The sequence below is a fragment of the Entelurus aequoreus genome, linkage group LG01, assembly GCF_033978785.1.
Source record: "Entelurus aequoreus isolate RoL-2023_Sb linkage group LG01, RoL_Eaeq_v1.1, whole genome shotgun sequence".
Lineage (NCBI taxonomy): Eukaryota > Metazoa > Chordata > Actinopteri > Syngnathiformes > Syngnathidae > Entelurus > Entelurus aequoreus.
The window spans coordinates 15885862-15908028 of NC_084731.1; the positions used below are offsets into that span (position 1 = coordinate 15885862).

Here is a 22167-nt window from a genome sequence, read left to right on the forward strand (position 1 = left end):
AATGGATTTTTCTCTTTTTTTGGTATTTTCCTGTAGCAGTTTCATGTCTTCCTTTGAGCGATATTTCCCGCATCTACTTTGTTTTAGCAATCAAGCATATTTCAGTTGTTTTTGTCCTTCCTTGTGGGGACATTGTTGATTGTCACGTCATGTTCGGATGTACATTGTGGACGCCGTCTTTGCTCCACAGTAAGTCTTTGCTGTCGTCCAGCATTCTGTTTTTGTTTACTTTGTAGCCAGTTCAGTTTTAGTTTCGTTCTGCATAGCCTTCCCTAAGCTTCAATGCCTTTTCTTAGGGGCACTCACCTTTTGTTTATTTTTGGTTTAAGCATTAGACACCTTTTTACCTGCACCCTGCCTCCCGCTGTTTCCGACATCTACAAAGCAATTAGCTACCGGCTGCCACCTACTGATATGGAAGAGTATTACACGGTTACTCTGCCGAGCTCTAGACAGCAACAACACACATCATTTGCAGACTATAATTACTGGTTTGCAAAAAATATTTTTAACCCAAATAGGTGAAATTAGATAATCTCCTACGGTTGAAAAACTGCCTTAAAGGACCCATAATGTAAAAATGCCCAACATTTCACTAACAAGTTCTCCTTACGTATTTTTTATTTCTAAAAGTGAATCACACTTCCACAATGTTATATAAAATACATTTTTGGGAGTAATCGGTGTGTACCAGAAACGCCTCCTAGTAGAGATGTCCGATAATGTCCAACTCTTAATTACCGATTCCGATATCGACCGATACCGATATATACAGTCGTGGAATTAACACATTATTATGCCTAATTTTGTTGTGATGCCCGGGGGCGGGGTTGAGGTGGGCGGGGTTTGGTGGTAGCGGGGGATGTATATTGCAGCGTCTCGGAAGAGTTAGTGCTGCAAGGGGTTCTGGGTATTTGTTCTGTTGTCTTTATGTTGTGTTACGGTGCGGATGTTCTCCCGAAATGTGTTTGTCATTCTTGTTTGGTGTGGGTTCACAGTGTGGCGCATATTTGTAACAGTGTTAAAGTTGTTTATACGGCCACCCTCAGTGTTACCTGTATGGCTGTTGCATAAAGCCGTAGATATTATGTGATTGGGCCGGAACGCAAAGGCAGTGCCTTTAAGGTTTATTGGCGCTCTGTACTTCTTCCCTACATCCGTGTACACAGCGGCGTTTTAAAAAGTCATACATTTTACTTTTTGTAACCGATAATCTTGAAACCGATACCGATAATTTTAGATATTACATTTTAAAGCATTTATCGGCATCTCTACCTCCTATCCATCACCAGACTCCATATGTCGCTGCAAATACCCATACCGCCATTAGAAAGTCCGCGTCCTCTGGGGACGAGATAATACGGGTCAACTCAAACCGGGAGATCTTAATTTGCTTTTCACTTACTGAACACAAAAGTGAAGGCAGCATTTCTCCAGGGACTCCTTGTGTTTGTGTCAGGTTCAAACACTGATGACATCTATTAAACAAGACAGAGACAGAATTCAATTTGGACTCAATTGAGGAGACACGCCTGGACACACTGTACTCTAGTACAGTCTCCAGCACACTCTGCCAAAAGATTGCATGCCTCCTTCTCTTATTTTGGACCCTTCCCGACCACCTGGTCACCGCTGTTTCCAAAGGACAAAGGTCGCAAAAAAGTTCACAGAAAAGGTCAGTTCAAAAAGAGTCCCATAAAATAATTGAAAAAGAGTTCGTAAAATACTTCAAAAAGAGTTCCATAAAATAGTTCAAAAAGAGTATGTAAAATACTTCAAAAAGAGTTTCATAAAATAGTTCAAAAAGAGTTCGTAAAATACTTCAAAAAGAGTTCCATAAAATAGTTCAAAAAGAGTATGTAAAATACTTCAAAAAGAGTTTCATAAAATACTTCAAAAAGAGTATGTAAAATACTTCAAAAAGAGTTCCATAAAATAGTTCAAAAAGAGTATGTAAAATAGTTCAAAAAGAGTTTCATAAAATAGTTCAAAAGAGTTCGTAAAATACTTCAAAAAGAGTTCCATAAAATAGTTCAAAAAGAGTATGTAAAATACTTCAAAAATAATTTCATAAAATAGTTCAAAAAGAGTATGTAAAATACTTCAAAAAGAGGTCTATAAAATAGTTGAAAAAGAGTTCGTAAAATACTTCAAAAAGAGTTCCATAAAATAGTTCAAAAAGAGCATGTAAAATAGTTCAAAAAGAGTTTCATAAAATAGTTCAAAAAGAGTTTGTAAAATACTTCAAAAAGAGTTCCATAAAATAGTTCAAAATGAGTATGTAAAATACTTCAAAAAGAGTTCCATAAAATAGTTGAAAAAGAGTATGTAAAATACTTCAAAAAGAGTTCCATAAAATAGTTAAAAAAGAGTATATAAAATACTTCAAAAAGAGTTTCATAAAATAGTTGAAAAAGAGTTTGTAAAATACTTCAAAAAGAGTTCCATAAAATAGTTCAAAAAGAGTATGTAAAATACTTCAAAAAGAGTTCCATAAAATAGTTCAAAAAGAGTATGTAAAATACTTCGAAAAGAGTTCCATAAAATACTTGAAAAAGAGTTCGTAAAATACTTCAAAAAGAGTTCCATAAAATAGTTAAAAAAAGAGTATGTAAAATACTTCAAAAAGAGTTCCATAAAATAGTTCAAAAAGAGTATATAAAATACTTCAAAAAGAGTTTCATAAAATGGTTGAAAAAGAGTTCGTAAAATACTTCAAAAAGAGTTCCATAAAATAGTTGAAAAAGATTATGTAAAATACTTCAAAAAGAGTTCCATAAAATAGTTGAAAAAGAGTTTGTAAAATAGTTCAAAAAGAGTTCCATAAAATAGTTCAAAAAGAGTATGTAAAATACTTCAAAAAGAGTTTCATAAAATAGTTGAAAAAGAGTTTGTAAAATACTTCAAAAAGAGTTCCATAAAATAGTTGAAAAAGAGTATGTAAAATACTTCAAAGAGTTCCATAAAATAGTTGAAAAAGAGTTCGTAAAATACTTCAAAAAGAGTTCCATAAAATACTTCAAAAAGAGTATGTAAAATACTTCAATAAGAGTTTTATAAAATAGTTGAAAAAGAGTTTGTAAAATACTTCAAAAAGAGTTCCATAAAATAGTTAAAAAAGAGTATGTAAAATACTTCAAAAAGAGTTTCATAAAATAGTTCAAAAGAGTTCGTAAAATACTTCAAAAAGAGTTCCATAAAATAGTTCAAAAAGAGTATGTAAAATATTTCAAAAAGAGCTTCATAAAATAGTTCAAAAAGAGTATGTAAAATACTTCAAAAAGAGTTCCATAAAATAGTTGAAAAAGAGTTCGTAAAATACTTCAAAAAGAGTTCCATAAAATAGTTAAAAAAGAGTATGTAAAATACTTCAAAAAGAGTTTCATTAAATAGTTGAAAAAGAGTTCGTAAAATACTTCAAAAAGAGTACCATAAAATAGTTCAAAATGAGTATGTAAAATACTTCAAAAAGAGTTCCATAAAATAGTTGAAAAAGAGTATGTAAAATACTTCAAAAAGAGTTCCATAAAATAGTTGAAAAAGAGTTCGTAAAATACTTCAAAAAGAGTTCCATAAAATAGTTCAAAAAGAGTATGTAAAATACTTCAAAATGAGTTCCATAAAATAGTTAAAAAAGAGTACGTAAAATACTTCAAAAAGAGTTTGTCTGGAAATTGGGCAGATCCTGTCATCTCTCCGCTTTGAAGTCCTTGGGCCAGAACAACATCCTTCTGTTGATTACCATACATGAGAGGAAACAGAAAACCCTTCATGTGGCTCTCCCCCTTACCCAGTGGAGTTTTACGAGCCTTACTCTTGGTAGGTTTCAAAGACACCCTTTTGTCTTCTCACCTGACGGAACTCAATGTAACACAAAGTTTTTTGTGATAACTTACAGACAATTATTCTAACAGCTTGTTAGAAAACCTCACTCCCCTGCAGAGGTAGTCGGCCCAGGCTTTTATCCCGTTGGTCAGCACATGCGGAATGGGTGTCGAAGCACCCGGGTTACACCTGATTTATAGCATGTCCTAATACCTTTGAGCCCCTCAAAATAGAAGACAACATCAGGACCGAGGCCATAAAGGTGTGTATCTTCAACTCACGCTCCCTGCAGTTCATACAGAGCTTCATCAACAGTACCTGGTATGAAAGATACGCGGCGCCCCCACCTGGACGCACCCTCACCACCATCTGGTCCCTGATTGTGTCCATGTACGCCGTGGGGGGGCTCTTTGGTGCCTTCAGTGTCAAGTGCTTCTCAGGCCTGCTGGGAAGGTGAGTGTGCTCTCCAGTGCGGATCTACTCGAGTACGTCGGCTTGTTGATGGGACACTCGATTGTTGCTCCGGCAGGAAAAAAGCGGTCATCTGCAACAGCGTTATTGCCATCGGCGCTTCTGTCATCATGTTGACCAGTAAATGGGCCAAGTCGTATGAAATGATCATCGTGGCAAGAATGCTGGCCGGCTACTCAGCAGGTGAGAGACCTGACCTGCGACCGGCAGGACTTTCAAACTGATCTCATTAATTAAGTTTTTTTTTAATGAATTTATTATGGGTCTACTGAAAATGTGAGCAAATCTTCTGGGTCAAAAGTATACATACAGCAATGTTAATATTTGCTTTCATGTCCATTGGCAAGTTTCTGTTACGTTCGGGTCGCATGATGATGCGGGGTTTGTTCTCCCAGGATGCAAAAGGACGAATCCGGACAGGACTTGCAGGTAAGGACATGATTTAATAGTAAAATAACACAGAACCTGTATGATCAGTGCCAGAGCTTGGTCCGCATTGCCGGCAGTAAGTCGGACACGTTTCCAGTGAGGGTTGGACTCCGCCAAGGCTGCCCTTTGTCACCGATTCTGTTCATAACTTTTATGGACAGAATTTCTAGGCGCAGTCAGGGCGTTGAGGGGATCCGGTTTGGTGGCTGCAGGATTAGGTCTCTGCTTTTTGCAGATGATGTGGTCCTGATGGCTTCATCTAGCCAGGATCTTCAGCTCTCGCTGGATCGGTTCGCAGCTGAGTGTGAAGCGACTGGGATGAGAATCAGCACCTCCAAGTCCGAGTCCGTGGTTCTCGCCCGGAAAAGGGTGGAGTGCCATCTCCGGGTGGGGGAGGAGACCCTGCCCCAAGTGGAGGAGTTCAAGTACCTTGGAGTCTTGTTCACGAGTGAGGGAAGAGTGGATCGTGAGATCGACAGGCGGATCGGTGCGGCGTCTTCAGTAATCAATCAATCAATCAATCAATGTTTATTTATATAGCCCTAAATCACAAGTGTCTCAAAGGGCTGTACAAGCCACAACGACATCCTCGGTACAGAGCCCACATACGGGCAAGGAAAAACTCACCCCAGTGGGACGTCGGTGAATGACTATGAGAAACCTTGGAGAGGACCGCATATGTGGGTAACCCCCCCCCTCTAGGGGAGACCGAAAGCAACGGATGTCGAGTGGGTCTGACATAACATTGTGAAAGTCCAGTCCACAGTGGATCCAACACATCAGCGGGAGTCCAGTCGCGTGGGTTCATGTATTATTTGTGTAAGACCACAGCTATCAATTATGGTTTGGAGCGCCACGCACTGAGGGTCCGATGGGGTATTCATATGGATATTTAAGTCCCCCATTATGATTATATTGTCGGCGTGCGTCACTAGATCAGCAACGAACTCTGAGAATTCACTGATAAAGTCCGAATAGGGCCCAGGGGGGCGGTAAATAACAGCTAGGTCGAGAGGTAGCGGTGTGACAGACCTCATAGTAAGCACCTCAAACGATTTATATTTATTATTTAGGTTAGGGGTAAGGTTGAAATTTTCATTGTATATTAGTGCGACACCCCCTCCCCTTTTAAGAGGGCGGGCAACATGCGCATTCGTATAGTTAGGAGGAGATGCTTCATTGAGCGCAAAAAATTCGTCCGGTTTGAGCCAGGTTTCGCTAAGACCAATGACGTTAAGATTGTTGTCTCTAATGACCTCATTAACCAATAACGCCTTGGGAGACAATGATCTGCAATGCAGACGCTGTATCGATCCGTTGTGGTGAAGAAGGAGCTGAGCCGGAAGGCAAAGCTCTCAATTTACTGGTCGATCTACGTTCCCATCCTCACCTATGGTCATGAGCTTTGGGTTATGACCGAAAGGACAAGATCACGGTTACAAGCGGCTGAAATGAGTTTCCTCCGCCGGGTGGCGGGGCTCTCCCTTAGAGGTAGGGTGAGAAACTCTGCCATCCGGGGGGAGCTCAAAGTAAAGCCGCTGCTCCTCCACATGGAGAGGAGCCAGTTGAGGTGGTTCGGGCATCTGGTCAGGATGCCACCCGAACGCCTACCTAGGGAGGTGTTTAGGGCACGTCCGACCGGTAGGAGGCCACGGGGAAAACCCAGGACACGTTGGGAAGACTATGTCTCCCGGCTGGCCTGGGAACCCCTCGGGATCCCCCGGGAAGAGCTGGACGAAGTGGCTGGGGAGAGGGAAGTCTGGGTTTCCCTGCTTAGGCTGCTGCCCCCGCGACCCGACCTCGGATTAGCGGAAGAAGATGGATGGATGGATGGAATAACACAGAATAGGTACAAAACAGAAAACAAACCGACTGGATAAGGTGCCGAGCGCACCGGAAGCTAAGGCTACAACTTAGCACAGACTATGATCACTAGGAGGGGCTAAGAGACAAGCAAAAACTTACGTAGCAGTCGCGTGACACAAATAAAGAAGCCAGACCGACTGACTGGGAAAGGCAGACTTAAATAATGTCAGTGATTACCAACAGGTGCGCGTCCGGAACACAAGCGGCAGGGGAAAATAATAAGTAGCTCCGGTAACCAACTCAGAGGTGCACAAACAGGAACTAAAGGAGTCCAAGACTAACAGAAAACACAAGTGACTCGAAAAACTAAAACCGAATATGATCCGGGCAGCGGATCATAACAGTTTCACTGCAATAAGGCGCTTTTGGTAGCCATCCACAAGCTTCTGCTGGAATTTTTGACCACTCCTCTTGACAAAATTGGTGCAGTTCAGCTAAATTTGTCGGTTTTCTGACGTGGACTTGTTTCTTCAGCATTGTCCACACGTTTAAATCAGGACTTTGGGAAGGCCATTCTAAAACCTAGGGGTGTAACGGTACACAAAAATCTCGGTTCGGTACGTACCTCGGTTTAGAGGTCACGGTTCGGTTCATTTTCGGTACAGTAAGAAAACAACAAAATATACATTTTTTGGTTATTTATTTACCAAATTTGTAAACAATGGTTTTATCCTTTTAACATTGGGAACACTATAATAATTCTGCCCACGTTAATCGACTTTAAACTGCCTCAAGTTGTTGCTCAGATTAAATAAAATGACAAAACTTTTCTTCTACATATAAAAAGTGCAACATTAAACAGTTTCAAGTCAACTCATCATGCTTACTTTATTACAGCATTTGGGAAGCCTGTAGTGGATTTATTATGTAAATGTTATATTTTTATCAATGTGTGATAGCAGGGACCCTGCCATTCAAAACTAGGCTGCTTCATTACTAATGATTAATGTAACTATAGCTGAAAAAATGGTACAGGAGCAATAGGAGAGACTATTCATCCCTGAACACCACGGAGTTCATGTAGGCTTTATGATGCAGTTACATTATTATATCAACTATCAGAGACAGAAACTCTTCATTTAACATAATGTCCTTTTTTTGCTGCTTCAATCTCAATCAACACAGAGAAAGGTAAAGTAAAATAACAGACAGAAAGGGCTTTGCTGTCCGTAACACACACACACGCACTAAAACCATAATTGTAGCCTGATTTAGCCATTCCTTTACCACTTTTGACGTGTGTTTGGGGTCATTGACCTGTTGGAACACCCAACTGCGCCCAAGACCCAACCTCCGGGATGATGATTTTAGCTTGTCCTGAAGAATTTGGAGGTAATCCTCCTTTTTCATTGTCCCATTTACTCTCTGTAAAGCACCAGTTCCATTGGCAGCAAAACAGGCCCAGAGCATAATACTACCACCACCATGCTTGACGGTAGGCGTGGTGTTCCTGGGATTAAAAACCTCACATTTTCTCCTCCAAACATATTGCTGGGTATTGTGGCCAAACAGCTAAATGTTTGTTTCATCTGACATCACATGGACAAAGATAAGACCTTCTGGAGGAAAGTTTTGTGGTCAGATGAAACAAAAATTGAGCTGTTTGGCAGTGAAACTTGCCAAGGGACATGTAAGCAAATATTAACATTGCTGTATGTATACTTTTGACCCAGCACATTTGCTCACATTTTCAGTAGACCCATAATAAATTCATAAAAGAACTTCATGAATGTTTTTTGTGACCAACAAGTATGTGCTCCAATCACTCTATCACAAAAAAATAAGAGTTGTAGAAATGATTGGAAACTCAAGACAGCCATGACATTATGTTCTTTACAAGTGTATGTAAACTTTTGACCACGACTGTATTTCACATAATTTTCTGCATGTGAAACTAAATATTTAATTATTCTAGTCAGACCGTTTTGGAAAACTATGGTACCACTGAGGAACTTTTTCAACGTGATTGTTAAAGCATTTCTAATGGCTTGCAGGTTTGGGAGCGAGCATCCATCTAATTTACCTCGGTGAGATTTCACCCAGAAAGTTAAGAGGCGTCGTCACCATGACCTCGGCCACCTTTGGGTCCCTCGGGAAATTGTCTGCACAGCTTCTTGGACTGAGGTATATCAATCATTCAATCAAACTTTATTGACAAAGCCCTTTTCATATATAAAAGAAAAGTACTTTACAGACTTAAAAACATGACTCACATCCCCCATCATCTCACACATATTCTTGTATTTGTTACCTTCTTGAGACCTGAGAAAAATGCCTACCTCTTTAGGACCACCCTTTCTAGATATATAAAGATTTGTATTTTCAAAATTAATAATATATACATACTATGCAAATATAAAAAAGGTAAGCTTTTAGTATTTTTAAAAATTTTTTTGTTTATAATTGTTTTTTTATATATTCATTATTTACTTCAGACATACTTTTTACAGTATGTCTCTCTCTCTCTATATATATATATATTTATTAAATTTTTGTAATTAATATTGGTCAAAGGGGGCACATTTCAATTTCTTACACACACTTGTTATTTCATATGTTGACCAGAGGTGGAGCACTTTTAAAACCGACACACAGTCAATTTGAAAAATCCCTCCTTTTTGGGACCACCCTAATTTTGATAGATTTCACCACCAGGGGGTGCAAATGAGACATTCTCTATTAGATGCAATGGTTTATCCATATTGGAACCATGCTTTCGGTCCTAACCTGTTCACCGGTCCTCATATGGAAGCTACTTTTCCTTGTTGCTGTCTCTCAAGAAGGGTAGAAATACAAGAACACACACACACACACACACACACACACACACACACACACACACACACACACACACACACGCACACACACACACACACACACACACACACACACACACACACACACACACACACACACACACACACACACACACACACACACACACACAATCTTGTATTTGTTACCTTCTTGAGACCTCCGAAAAATGCCAACCTCTTTGGGACCACCCTTTCTAGATATATAAAGATTTGCATTTTCAAAATTAATGATATATACATACTATGCAAATATAAAAAAGGTAAGCTTTTAGTATTTTTTTTTAATTTTTTGTTTAGAATTGTTTTTTTATATATCCATTATTTACTTCAGACATACTTTTTACAGTATGTCTCTCTCTCTCTCTCTCTCTCTCTCTCTCTCTCTCTCTCTCTCTCTCTCTCTCTCTCTCTCTCTATATATATATATATATATATATATATATATTACATTTTTGTAATTAATATTGGTCAAAGGGGGCACATTTCAATTTCTTACACACTTGTTATCGCATATGTTGACCAGAGGGGGAGCACATTTCAATTTTTACACACACTTGTTATTTCATATGTTGACCAGAGGTGGAGCACTTTTAAACCGACACACAGTCAATTTGAAAAATCCCTCCTTTTTGGGATCACCCTAGTTTTGATAGATTTCACCACCAGGGGGTGCAAATGAGACATTCTCTATTAGATGCAATGGTTTATCCATATTGGGACCATGATTTCGGTCCTAACCTGTTCACCGGTCCTCATATGGAAGCTACTTTTCCTTGTTGCTGTCTCTCAAGAAGGGTAGAAATACAAGAACACACACACACACACACACACACACACACACACACAATCTTGTATTTGTTATCTTCTTGAGACCCCGAAAAATGCCTACCTCTTTAGGACCACCCTTTCTAGATATATAAAGATTTGTATTTACAACATTAATAATATATACATACTATGCAAATATAAAAAAGGTAAGCTTTTAGTTATTTTTTAAATTTTTTTGTTTATAATTGTTTTTTTAATATATTCATTATTTACTTCAGACATACTTTTTACAGTATGTCTATATATATATATATATATATATATATATATATATATATATATATATATATATATATATATATATATATATATATATATATATATATATATATATATATATATATATATTAAATTTTTGTAATTAATTTTGGTCAAAGGGGGCACATTTCAATTTCTTACACATACTTGTTATTTCATATGTTGACCAGAGGGGGAGCACTTCCAATTTTTACACACACTTGTTATTTCATATGTTGACCAGAGGGGGAGCACTTCCAATTTTTACACACACTTGTTATTTCATATGTTGACCAGAGGGGGAGCACTTTTAAAAGCGACACACAGTCAATTTGAAAACTCCTTCCTTTATGAGACCACTCTAATTGTGATAGATGTCACCACCAGGGGGCGCAAATGAGACATTCTCTATTAGATGCAATGTTATTGGGACCATGATTTATGTCATCACTTGTTCACACCTCCTCATATGGAAGCTACTTTTCCTTGTTGATGTCTCAAGAAGGGTAGAAATACAAGAACAAATACACACACACACACACACACACACACACACACACACACACACACACACACACACACACACACACACACACACACACACACACACACATACGTATATACTTGCTCGAACAATTGTACGTAGTAAAATGGAATAAGGAACTAATTCAAATATTGCATTGATATTGTTAAACTGCCAGTAGCTCCCACCTTACAAACCATTTCAATGTGACTTTGACAACATTTGCTCACCTTCCTCGTAGTGAGATTCTCGGGCGTGAAGAGCTGTGGAACGTCGTCCTCTGTGTGCCCGCGTGTCTTTCCGTGGTCCAGGTGGCGGTCTTGCCTTTTCTTCCAGAAGCTCCCAGATATCTGTTCATCGAGAAAGGAGAAGACAAGGCCTGCAAAAAAGGTGTGTGTTCAATCCGATCATGTTTCATGTTGATCAATGTTTGCCGGGCAGTGTTGACGTTGAGGTCAATAAGAATTGGTCCGTCAGTGTAGATCAGACCTGGGCAAAATACGGCCCGCGGGTCACATGCGGCTCGTTAAGATTTTCAATCCGGCCCGTATTGAACCGTTTCGGTACGGGGGTTCCGGTTCGGTTCGGAAGTGTACCGAACGAGTTTCCACACGGACATATTAAGTACCGTGCATTGTTTACTCAAAATGCCGGACATTCAAGGCCCTGACAGCTCCGCAAAAGAGGACATGTCCGGTGAAAAGAGGATGTATGGTCAGTCTATCCTAGCCCGTTAGCTGTTAGCATGCCGCTAACGGGCTACGATAGACTACATAGATAGATACATCCTCTTTTCACCGGACATGTCCTCTTTTGCGGAGCTGTCAGGGCGGAGTTTTTTAAATGCCTCGAATGTCCGGCATTTTGAGTTAGGGTTGCGTGTATTTTCAATGTACGTTCAGGGTTAAGAAGGGGTTAAAAACAAAACAAATTGTGCACGCTGCAGCATTGGTGAGGGAGGGACAGAGACAGAGAGAGAGAGAGAGGTATGATCAAATGCAGAGGACAAATTTCACCACATCTAGTGTGTGTGTGACAATCATTGGTACTTTAATCTTTAATCTTTAATAAACGCGCATGCGTCGCCAGGCTCTGCTTTTTATCCATAGATTTATCACATTTGATTTTTTATTATCTATAGCAGGGGTGTCAAAAGTGTGCCCCGGAGGCCATTTGCGGCCCACAGCTAATGTTTTAAAGGCCCACGGCACATTCTAAAAATACTATTCAAATAAACAAAAACATAACAAAAGTGAAATAAAAAAGCTTAAAAGTTGAATGTAATTTAGAAAAAGTTGCAATGTTGACTAATAAAACAAAGTTGTTTTTTTTCTTTCAAACTGTCATTGCTCAAAACATAATATTGAATCAAAATCAATGTTGTTATGAATTATTGACCTATCCAAGGTTCCGATTACTTCACATCAAATATTCCACTGAGAAAAATATTTTTGGTGGAAGATTTTGCAAATTTGGTAAATAAATAACCCCAAAATTTATATTTTGTTGTTTTTTTACTGTACCGAAAATGAACCGAACCGTGACCTCTAAACCGAGGTACGTACCGAACCGACATTTTTGTGTACCGTTACACCCCTACTTGTTAATATTCAGTGTTTTATCGTTCATAGTTAATATTGTAAATTCCCACATGGAAGAGGAGCGATGTTCATATGTTGTTAATATTCAGTGTTTTATCATTCATAGTTAATATTGTAAATCCCACTTTCTTTATTTTCATGTAGATTTTGGGTGTCCTTTTCAGTAAAAAAACTGTAAAATTCCATTCCGTTTTTTTTTTTTTTAGGCGGTCTGTCATAATGTTTTTAGAACATTGTGACTTTTGGTATTAGTGTTCCTGAAAAAAAAGGGACCCAAACACACATACTGTACAGCAGGTTTTTACTGCTAAATTTGTACATTTATCATTTATACACACATACACATTGGCCCCCCCCGGACACATTTTTTTCTCTCAATGTGGCCCCTGAGTCCAAATATTTGCCCAGCTCTGGTGCAGATACTTCCTCATATGTTCATATAGTTTTCACACTTCAGACCATGAACGTAGTCTTGATGCTGCAGCTCTGCAGAGTCTGTGGGGCCAAGGGGATTTCAAACAGGAGATGGAGGAGATGTTGGCCGAGCAGGCGGCGATCGAGTCGGCCGCTCCAAAAAGTCCTCTGCTGCTCCTGCGGGACCAAAGCGCCCGCTGGCAGCTCATCACCATGTCCATCATCTACATCTGCAACCAGCTGTCAGGCATGTCCATGGTGAGGATGTCCTCTAGGTTGGTCAAAAGCTCCAAATGTAACCATCCGACTGGAATCCAAATACCCCAACAGAAGTCTTTCTACGTCATGCTTAGATCAGCACTTTCGCTTTTGACATCTTTTGGAGGGCAGGAATCCCGAAAGATCAGATCCGCTACATCACTCTCGGACTTGGAGTAACGGAAATCATCACCTCCATCTCCTGTGTGAGTATGTTCTTCTTCTTCTTCTTCTCTCCTTCCGTGCTACAATGTTGGAGGCCTTACAGTGGGAAGGGGATTCATATGGCCCCCGTTTACCTGACACATGAAACGTGACGTATTTCAATCTGGCCCGCCGGACATTCCCAAATAATTGTTTTAGATCTTTAAGATGGAAAGTGTAGCTGCCATTATGATGTGCAGTGATGTTTTCTAATGACCGTAAGTCTTCAACTATACTAAGTATTTCAATGCTTGGAATCTGCGCTTTTGCATGATATACTAGTTACTATGGTCATCTAATTAGTTACTATGGTCATCTAATTAGTTACTATGGTCATCTAATTGGCTTTTGGCGGTCCCCAGATCCAGGCTAAAGACCAGAGGGGACAGAGCCTTTTCCGTTGCCGCCCCTAAGCTCTGGAACAGCCTTCCCCTCCACATTAGGTCAGCCCGGAGCCTGGGGGTCTTCAAAACCCTCCTTAAGACCTACCTCTTCTCGCTGGCCTTTGACCCGAGCTGAGTCCGCCCACTAGGCCACCATTTCTAGTCCCCCCCCCTCCCACCCCTTCGCTTTAGTTGTATTTTTCAATTTGTCGCACTTTTATTATTATTATTATTTTTTTTTTATTCTGCAAATTTTTTAAAAACTTTTTATTCGACCCCTTTTACCGTATTGCATTTGCACTATCTTGTTTAGCACACTCATTGTTTATGTTCTTTGTTTGTTTTTTGTTTTGCTTAGTTGTTTTTTTTGTTTGTTTTTTTTGTTTGCTCCATGCTTTTTTAACCTGTAAAGCACTTTGGTTCAATCTAAAAAGTTGTTGAAAATGTGCTATATAAATAAAGTTGACTTGACTTGACTTGACTAATTCAGTGGTCCCCAACCTTTTTGTAGCTGCGGACCGGTCAACGCTTGAAAATGTGTCCCACGGACCGGGGGGTGCGGGGGGGTAATTTTTTATTTTTTTATTTTTATACAGAAATACAATCATGTGTGCTTACGGACTGTATCCCTGCAGACTGTATTAATCTATATCAGACCTGGGCATTCTGCGGCCCGCGGGCCGCATCCGGCCCTTTGTGCGTCCCTGTCCGGCCCGCGTGAGGCCAATTATAAATTACAAAATAAATTTTAAAAAGTATCTATGTCGAGTGTGCAATACAACGGTGCTGCTTTTGTTTTGAAAATCGTTATTTGTATTACTTCCGTGTGGACGTATGCGTGATTGTGAGTGAATGTGAACAACTGCAATTACAAAATAAAGTTGAAAAAACATCTATGTCCTGCGCGCAATACAACTGTGCTGCTTTTATTTTGAAAAGTATTATTTATGGGCGTGTGTCCGTGTGTAACCTGCGAGTGAAGGTGCACATGCAGCGACAAGTGATGCACGGTTTACACCCGAGACGCCAAAAAGAGAAAAGTTGATGAGGAATGGCGTGTTTTCAACAACACATGAACTGCCAAGCAACGTCCCCTCACCTAAGGTGCGTGCCTGCGCAATTGCGCACTGCTCAAGCGTCCGCTGCGCGCAGCAAGTATATGCCGCGCACCAAATCAAATCCCATCTGAATTATAAACAAAATAAACATATTTATTTTATGGAATTTTGCAATGCAACTTTGAGTGACAGTGACAACAAGCGGCCCTAAAGGTGTTCGTCAACACCGTTCAATTGAACACCGTTCAATTATTGTAACGTCTATCGAGATGCTTCGAGGACAGGAATTATATCGATCACTTTATTGAACAAAACTGTTTATATTCGGAAATAACCACACCAAAAACATGAGTAAAACAATTCTATCTCGAAAAACTAGTCATTTTCTGCCGTACAAACCAGGCCAAAACCAACTTGTCATCTGTCACCAACACGCATAGCACTAAACCACTGGTGCGTTTAAGGCCACACAAAAAGTCGGACAACTCAAACACCACACAAAGTTACACTATGACTCCTCAGTCATACGTGTGCTTATTTTACTGTCATTTATTATTAATGTTAATTTATATATATTAGTCATGGAATGCTGTTACACACACTATGTTGAAGTATTACTATTATTATTATTATTTATCTTACGGTATATATCAAAAATAATATTGAACAAAATTTAATTGAAATATTGTCGATGTGGCCCTCCAGCAGTGCTCGGGTAGCTCATGCGGCCCCCGGTAAAAATTAATTGCCCACCCCTGATCTATATTGATATATAATGTATATATTGTGTTTTTTATGTTGATTTAATTTAAAAAAAACAAAAAAAAAACGATACTGGGCCGCGGCCCGGTGGTTGGGGACCACTGATCTAATTAGTTACTATGGCAATCTAATGAGTTACTATGGTCATCTAATGAGTTACTATGGCAATCTAAGTCACAGCAGCTCAGACGAGGCACCAAGCAGTGTGGGCGGGGAGCGTTTCCACAGAGTGTTTCCAGAGTCTGAAATGTGGGTGTCAGGGACAGACGCAGAAGGAGATTTTTAAAACAAAGTTCTAAAGCTTAGTGATGTATCAGATATATCACATTGTAGGTGGTTTGTTTTTTTACCCTTCGTGTTCATATTTCACTGTGTTTGTTTCATTTTTGTTGCGTTTCGCTTGATTGTAAAATATGTGCATGGAGAGGGGGTGTGACGTTCATATGTTGTCAATATTCAGTGTTTTATCCTTCATAGTTAATATTATAAACCCCAAATTCTTTATTTTCATGTACATTCTGGGTGTCTCATTCAGTAAAAAAATTTAAATTCCCATTCCGTTTTTTAAGGCGGTCTGTCATAACGGTTTTAGCATTCAATCAGACATTATTGTGAGGTTTTGTATTAGTGTTCCTAAAAATAGGACCCAAGCACACATACTGTACAGCAGATGTTCACTGCTTATATATATGTATGTGTGTATATACTGTATATGTTATATATATATATATATATATATATATATATATATATATATATATATATATATATATATATATATATATATATATATATATATATATATATATATATATATATATATATATATATATATATTAGGGCTGCAACAACTAATCGATTAAATCGATTATAAAAATAGTTGCCGATTAATTTAGTCATTGATTCGTTGGATCTATGCTATGCGCATGCGCAGAGGCTTTTTTTTTTTTTTTAAATTAAAAAAAAAACAAAAAAAACTTTATTTATAAACTGCAACATGTACAAACAGCTGAGAAACAATAATCAAAATAAGTATGGTGCCAGTATGCTGTTTTTTTTCAATAAAATACTGGAAAGGATAGAAATGTAGTTTGTCTATTTTATCCGATTATTAATCGATTAATCGAAGTAATAATCGACAGATTAATTGATTATCAAATTAATCGTGAGTTGCAGCCCTAATATATATGTATATATATACATACATATACATATATATATATATATATACATACATATACATATATATATATATATATATATATATATATATATATATATATATATATATATATATATATATATATATATATATATATATATATATATATATATATATATATATATATGTATGTATATATATATATATATTTCGGGGGGGGGGGGTGCAGGAGCCTATCTCAGCTAAATTCGGGCAGTAGGCGGGGTACACCCTGGACAAGTTGCCACCTCATCGCTTTTTGAGAAGCGATTTAACATACAATTTTTTAAGAACACATTTTTGGAACAACAATTATTATATTATTAATATTGTTGATATTATTGATACTGTTGTTTTTATTTGATTTTAGTTGGACTTTTTTATTTATTTATTTTTTTAGTATAAGTACTGTATTTCCCGATTCTAAATCGATTAATATTTTTGGAGAAACGATTAAAAAAAAATAAAAAAAATTTTTATTATAATGAATCAACTTTTGGAACAACTATTATTGATACTTTTGCTTTTAATTTTAAAAAAATCCTTTTTATAGAATTGTATTTAAATTAATGTGTGTATGTATTTTCAATTGCTTTGTAAATGTTTAAGTATTAATACTTACAAGTATTTATAAGTATTGTAATGCTGGAATTGGAATGCAACTGGAGTTGCTCTATTCTATTTTATTGGATTAACATTATGTGATTTTGTAAATAAAATTAAAATAATAAAATAAAGAGTGGTACATCAGCAGCCAAGAGAAGGTTTTGTAAAATGTAACCTGTTTGGAGAAGGTTTTATCATCATTTATATACCAAATAATATATTACGAGAATCGTGTTGAATCGAGAATCGATTCTGAATGTATTCATCACCCAAAGAATCGGAATGGATTCGAGAGGTGCTCAAAGATTCCCAAAGGGACAAGCGGTAGAAAATGGATGAATGGATGGATTACTGACATATGCAAAGTCTCCAAGACAGAAGCCTATTAGAACGTAACGTGATTGCACCATTCAGCTTACTGGTCACGAGTTTAACCTAATGAATTATTGTGGCCACCAGGTGTCGCCAAATACCAAACATCTACTTTCAATTCAAAGACAGCGCGAGTCATTTCATTCTGCATTCTCCAAAATGAAACTTAAGGTGATAATAATAATGTACAGTAAAGCCCTAAGCAGAGTTGTAAATACCTTTTCTGTCCCTCAGGGGTTGCTGATAGAGCACACGGGAAGGAGGCCATTGTTCTGGGGGGGGTATGGCGTCATGTCTGCCTGCTGGGTGTTAGTGACCGTCATGCTCAACCTGAAGGTAAGTCACATCCACACCCGATTCTGTTCAAAACAGTCATTGACCAAACATACTGCAGGATTGTAGCACTTGGTGTCCGTACGTCATCGCCGGCTTGATCGTCCTCTTCATCATCTTCTTCTGCGGAGGCCCTGGTACGTTGCAAGCGTGAAAGGAATGTCAAATGTTATCATTCACAATATTTGCTGACGCAAAAGGCGGAGCGTCGGGAACTCTGAACAGTGAGATCTTCATCCAGTCCAATCGGGTGGCTGCGTTTGTCCTGGTGGGGATCCAGCGCTGGTCCGTCTTAGCCGTGCTGGGTCTGGTCTTCCCTTTCCTTATCGTAAGTAGAGCCATTACCAGCAACGATCAATCTATAAGACTAGGGTCTTCAACATTGTTCAAGCCAACCCTCTAATCGCTAGCTGACAACTAGCAGGCTAATCGCTAGCCAACAAATACACTGCTAATTGCTAGCTGGCAACTAGTCTTAAGTTGCTAGCTAACAACTAATCCGCAAATTGCTAGCTGACAAGTGGTGTGCAAATTGTTATCTGGCAACGAGAGTGCTAACCGCTCGCTGACAACTGGCACGCTAATCCCTAGCTAGCCACCAGACCGCTAATTACTGGCTAGCAACTAGTGAGCAAATAGCTAGCTGGCAAATGGCATGCAGATAACTAGCGCACTAACCGCCAGCTAGCAACTAGATTGGTAATTGCTGGCTGGCAACTAGAGAGCTAATTGCTAGCTAGCCAATAGCTAACCGGAAAAAGGTGCACTAATCGCTAGCTGGCAACTGGCATGCTAAATACTGTTTACTTTTAATTTTAAATCTATTTTATTGCAGTAATTTTTGTACTGTTTTATCTGTATTTATTTTTCAATGTTACATGAGTTAAAAAAAATGATTTCAGTTATCAAGTTCCCCAAAAAGGGACAAGCGGTAGAAAATGGATGGATGGATGGATGGAAGTTCTGGCTTTCTTGAATAATTTCCTCTTAGTTGACCTTGTACCAGTGAATCTATACTGTCAAGAAACTGTACCCTTTTCTATGCTAACTTCTGATAAATTCTTCAATCAATCAATCAGACAGAGCGTTAATCGCTAGCTGGCAACCGGTGTGCAAATCGCTAGATGGCAACAAGAGTGAAAATCGCTAAGTGGCAACTAGTCTGTACATCGCTAGCTGGCAATGGGCACGCTAATCACTAGCTGACACCTAGCATGCTGATTGCTAGCTAGCAACTAGACTGCTAATTGCTGGCTAGCAACTAGTGTGCAAATCACTAGCGTTCAACTAAAGCACTAAAAGCTAGCTGGCAACAGGCACGCTAATCGCTAGCTGACAACTAGCATGCCAATTGCTAGTTGACACCTGGCGCGCTAATTGCTAGCTAGCAACTAGACTGCTAATTGCTGGCTAGCAACTAGTGCGCAAATCACTGGCGGTCAACTAAAGCACTAATAGCTAGCTGGCAACAGGCACGCTAATCGCTAGCTGACAACTAGCATGCCAACTAGCATGCCAATTGCTAGCCGACACCTAGCCCGCTGATGGCTAACTAGCAACTAGACTGCTAATTGCTGGCTAGCAAATAGTGTGCAAATCACTAGCGGTCAACTAAAGCACTAATAGCTAGCTGGCAACACTAATAGCTAGCTGGCAACAGGCACGCTAATCGCTAGCTGGCAACTAGCATGCCAATCGCCAGTTGACACCTAGCGCGCTGATTGCTAGCTAGCGACTAGACTGCTAATTGCTGGCTAGCAACTAGTGCGCAAATCACTAGCGGTCAAGTAAAGCACTAATAGCTAGCTGGCAACAGGCACACTAATCGCTAGCTGACAACGAGAGCTCAAATCTCAGGCTTGCAACGATAAAGCGCTAATTGGCATCTGGCAACGAGTCTGCGAATCACTAGTTATCATAATGCTAACATGATGAATACAATATTGTTGTCTTATGTTTTTAGGTTAAAAAGTGCAAGGTACAGTGACTAGGGTGTACTTGCCAATGCCGTTTATAAACCACACTAAAGTGTGTTAAATCAATGTTAATGTTAAAAATGTTTGGAAAAATAATATACAGTATATCAAACATATATATATATATATATATATATATATAATATATATATATATATATATATATATATATATATATATATATATATATATATATATATATATATATATATATATATATATATATATATATATATATATATATATATATATATATATAAATATTTTTGACCCCCCTTCGGGACCTCTGTGGACCCCCTGTTGAAGACCTCTGCTATTCCGTAACTAATACTGACACTGGTTCTGTTTCCATCATCCAGGATGCGCTGCACTCGTACTGCTTTGTCATCTTTGCCTGCATGTGCCTGCTGGGTTGTCTCTACATCTTCTTCTTCCTGCCTGAGACGAAAGGGAAGACGCTGCTGGAGATCGAGGATGACTTCAAGGCCATCACCCTCTGCGGGAAATCCTTTCTAGGCCAGAGCAGACTGGAAACCAGGTTTTAGGTCGTACGATAATCAGAGGAATGACGGCTCACATTGGGTTATTTATACTCTGAACATTGCGAATATTTGTAAAGCCAATAAATGGAGAAACAACCAATCAATCCATCCATCCATCCATCCATCTTCTTCCGCTTATCCGAGGTCGGGTTGCGGGGCCAGCAGCCTAAGCAGGGAAGCCCAGACTTCCCTCTCCCCAGCCACTTGGTCTAGCTCTTCCCGGGGGATCCCAAGGCGTTCCCAGGCCAGCCGGGAGACATAGTCTTCCCAACGTGTCCTGGGTCTTCCCCGTGGCCTCCTACCGGTTGGACGTGCCCTAAACACCTCCCTAGGGAGGCGTTCGGGTGGCATCCTGACCAGATGCCCGAACCACTTCATCTGGCTCCTCTCCATGTGGAGGAGCAGCAGCTTTACTTTGAGCTCCTCCCGGATGACAGAGCTTCTCACCCTATCTCTAAGGGACAGCCCCGCCACCCGGCGGAGGAAACTCATTTCGGCCGCTTGTACCCGTGATCTTGTCCTTTCGGTCATAACCCAAAGCTCATGACCATAGGTGAGGATGGGAACGTAGATCTTGTACCCGTGATCTTGTCCTTTCGGTCATAACCCAAAGCTCATGACCATAGGTGAGAATGGGAACGTAGATCGACCGGTAAATTGTGAGCTTTGCCTTCCGGCTCAGCTCCTTCTTCACCACAACGGATCGATACAGCGTCCGCATTACTGCAGACGCCGCACCGATCCGCCTGTCGATCTCACGATCCACTCTTCCCTCACTCGTGAACAAGACTCCTAGGTACTTGAACTCCTCCACTTGGGGCAGAGTCTCCTCCCCAACCCGGAGATGGCATTCCACCCTTTTCCGGGCGAGAACCATGGACTCGGACTTGGAGGTGCTGATTCTCATCCCAGTCGCTTCACACTCGGCTGCGAACCGATCCAGTGAGAGCTGAAGATCCTGGCCAGATGAAGCCATCAGGACCACATCATCTGCAAAAAGCAGAGACCTAATCCTGCAGCCACCAAACCAGATCCCCTCAACGCCTTGACTGCGCCTAGAAATTCTGTCCATAAAAGTTATGAACAGAATCGGTGACAAAGGGCAGCCATTGCGGAGTCCAACCCTCACTGGAAACGTGTCCAACTTATTGCCGATCAAATCGTACTTAATGATTCTTTATTTCAGACTATTTTATTGTCTATCTCAGTGTTTTTCAACCACTGTGTGCCGTGAGATACAGTCTGGTGTGCCGTGGGAGATTATCTAATTTCACCTATTTGGGTAAAAAATATTTTTTGCAAAACAGTAATTATAATCAGCAAATAACGTGCCGTTGTTGAGTGTCTGTACTGTCTGGAGATCGGCAGACTTACCACGTTATACTCTTCCATATCAGTAGGTGGCAGCAGGTAGCTAATTGCTTTGTCGATGTCGGAAACAGCGGGAGGCAGCGTGCAGGTA

General features: G+C 39.6%; 1 protein-coding gene across 1 annotated transcript in view; it reads left to right on the forward strand.

Annotated features, from left to right (window-relative positions):
• The window catches only part of slc2a9l1 (solute carrier family 2 member 9, like 1), a 25973-nt gene extending 5232 nt beyond the window's left edge, over positions 1–20741 (forward strand). The window contains exons 4-13 of the mRNA XM_062064398.1: positions 4118–4278; positions 4355–4479; positions 8586–8715; positions 11237–11385; positions 13081–13268; positions 13364–13474; positions 18089–18190; positions 18249–18324; positions 18388–18515; positions 20523–20741. Of these exons, the coding sequence (XP_061920382.1) occupies positions 4118–4278; positions 4355–4479; positions 8586–8715; positions 11237–11385; positions 13081–13268; positions 13364–13474; positions 18089–18190; positions 18249–18324; positions 18388–18515; positions 20523–20708 (1356 nt within the window). The 3' untranslated portion in view covers positions 20709–20741. The remainder of the gene's footprint in view (positions 1–4117; positions 4279–4354; positions 4480–8585; positions 8716–11236; positions 11386–13080; positions 13269–13363; positions 13475–18088; positions 18191–18248; positions 18325–18387; positions 18516–20522) is intronic.
• The last annotated feature ends 1426 nt before the right edge of the window (positions 20742–22167 follow it).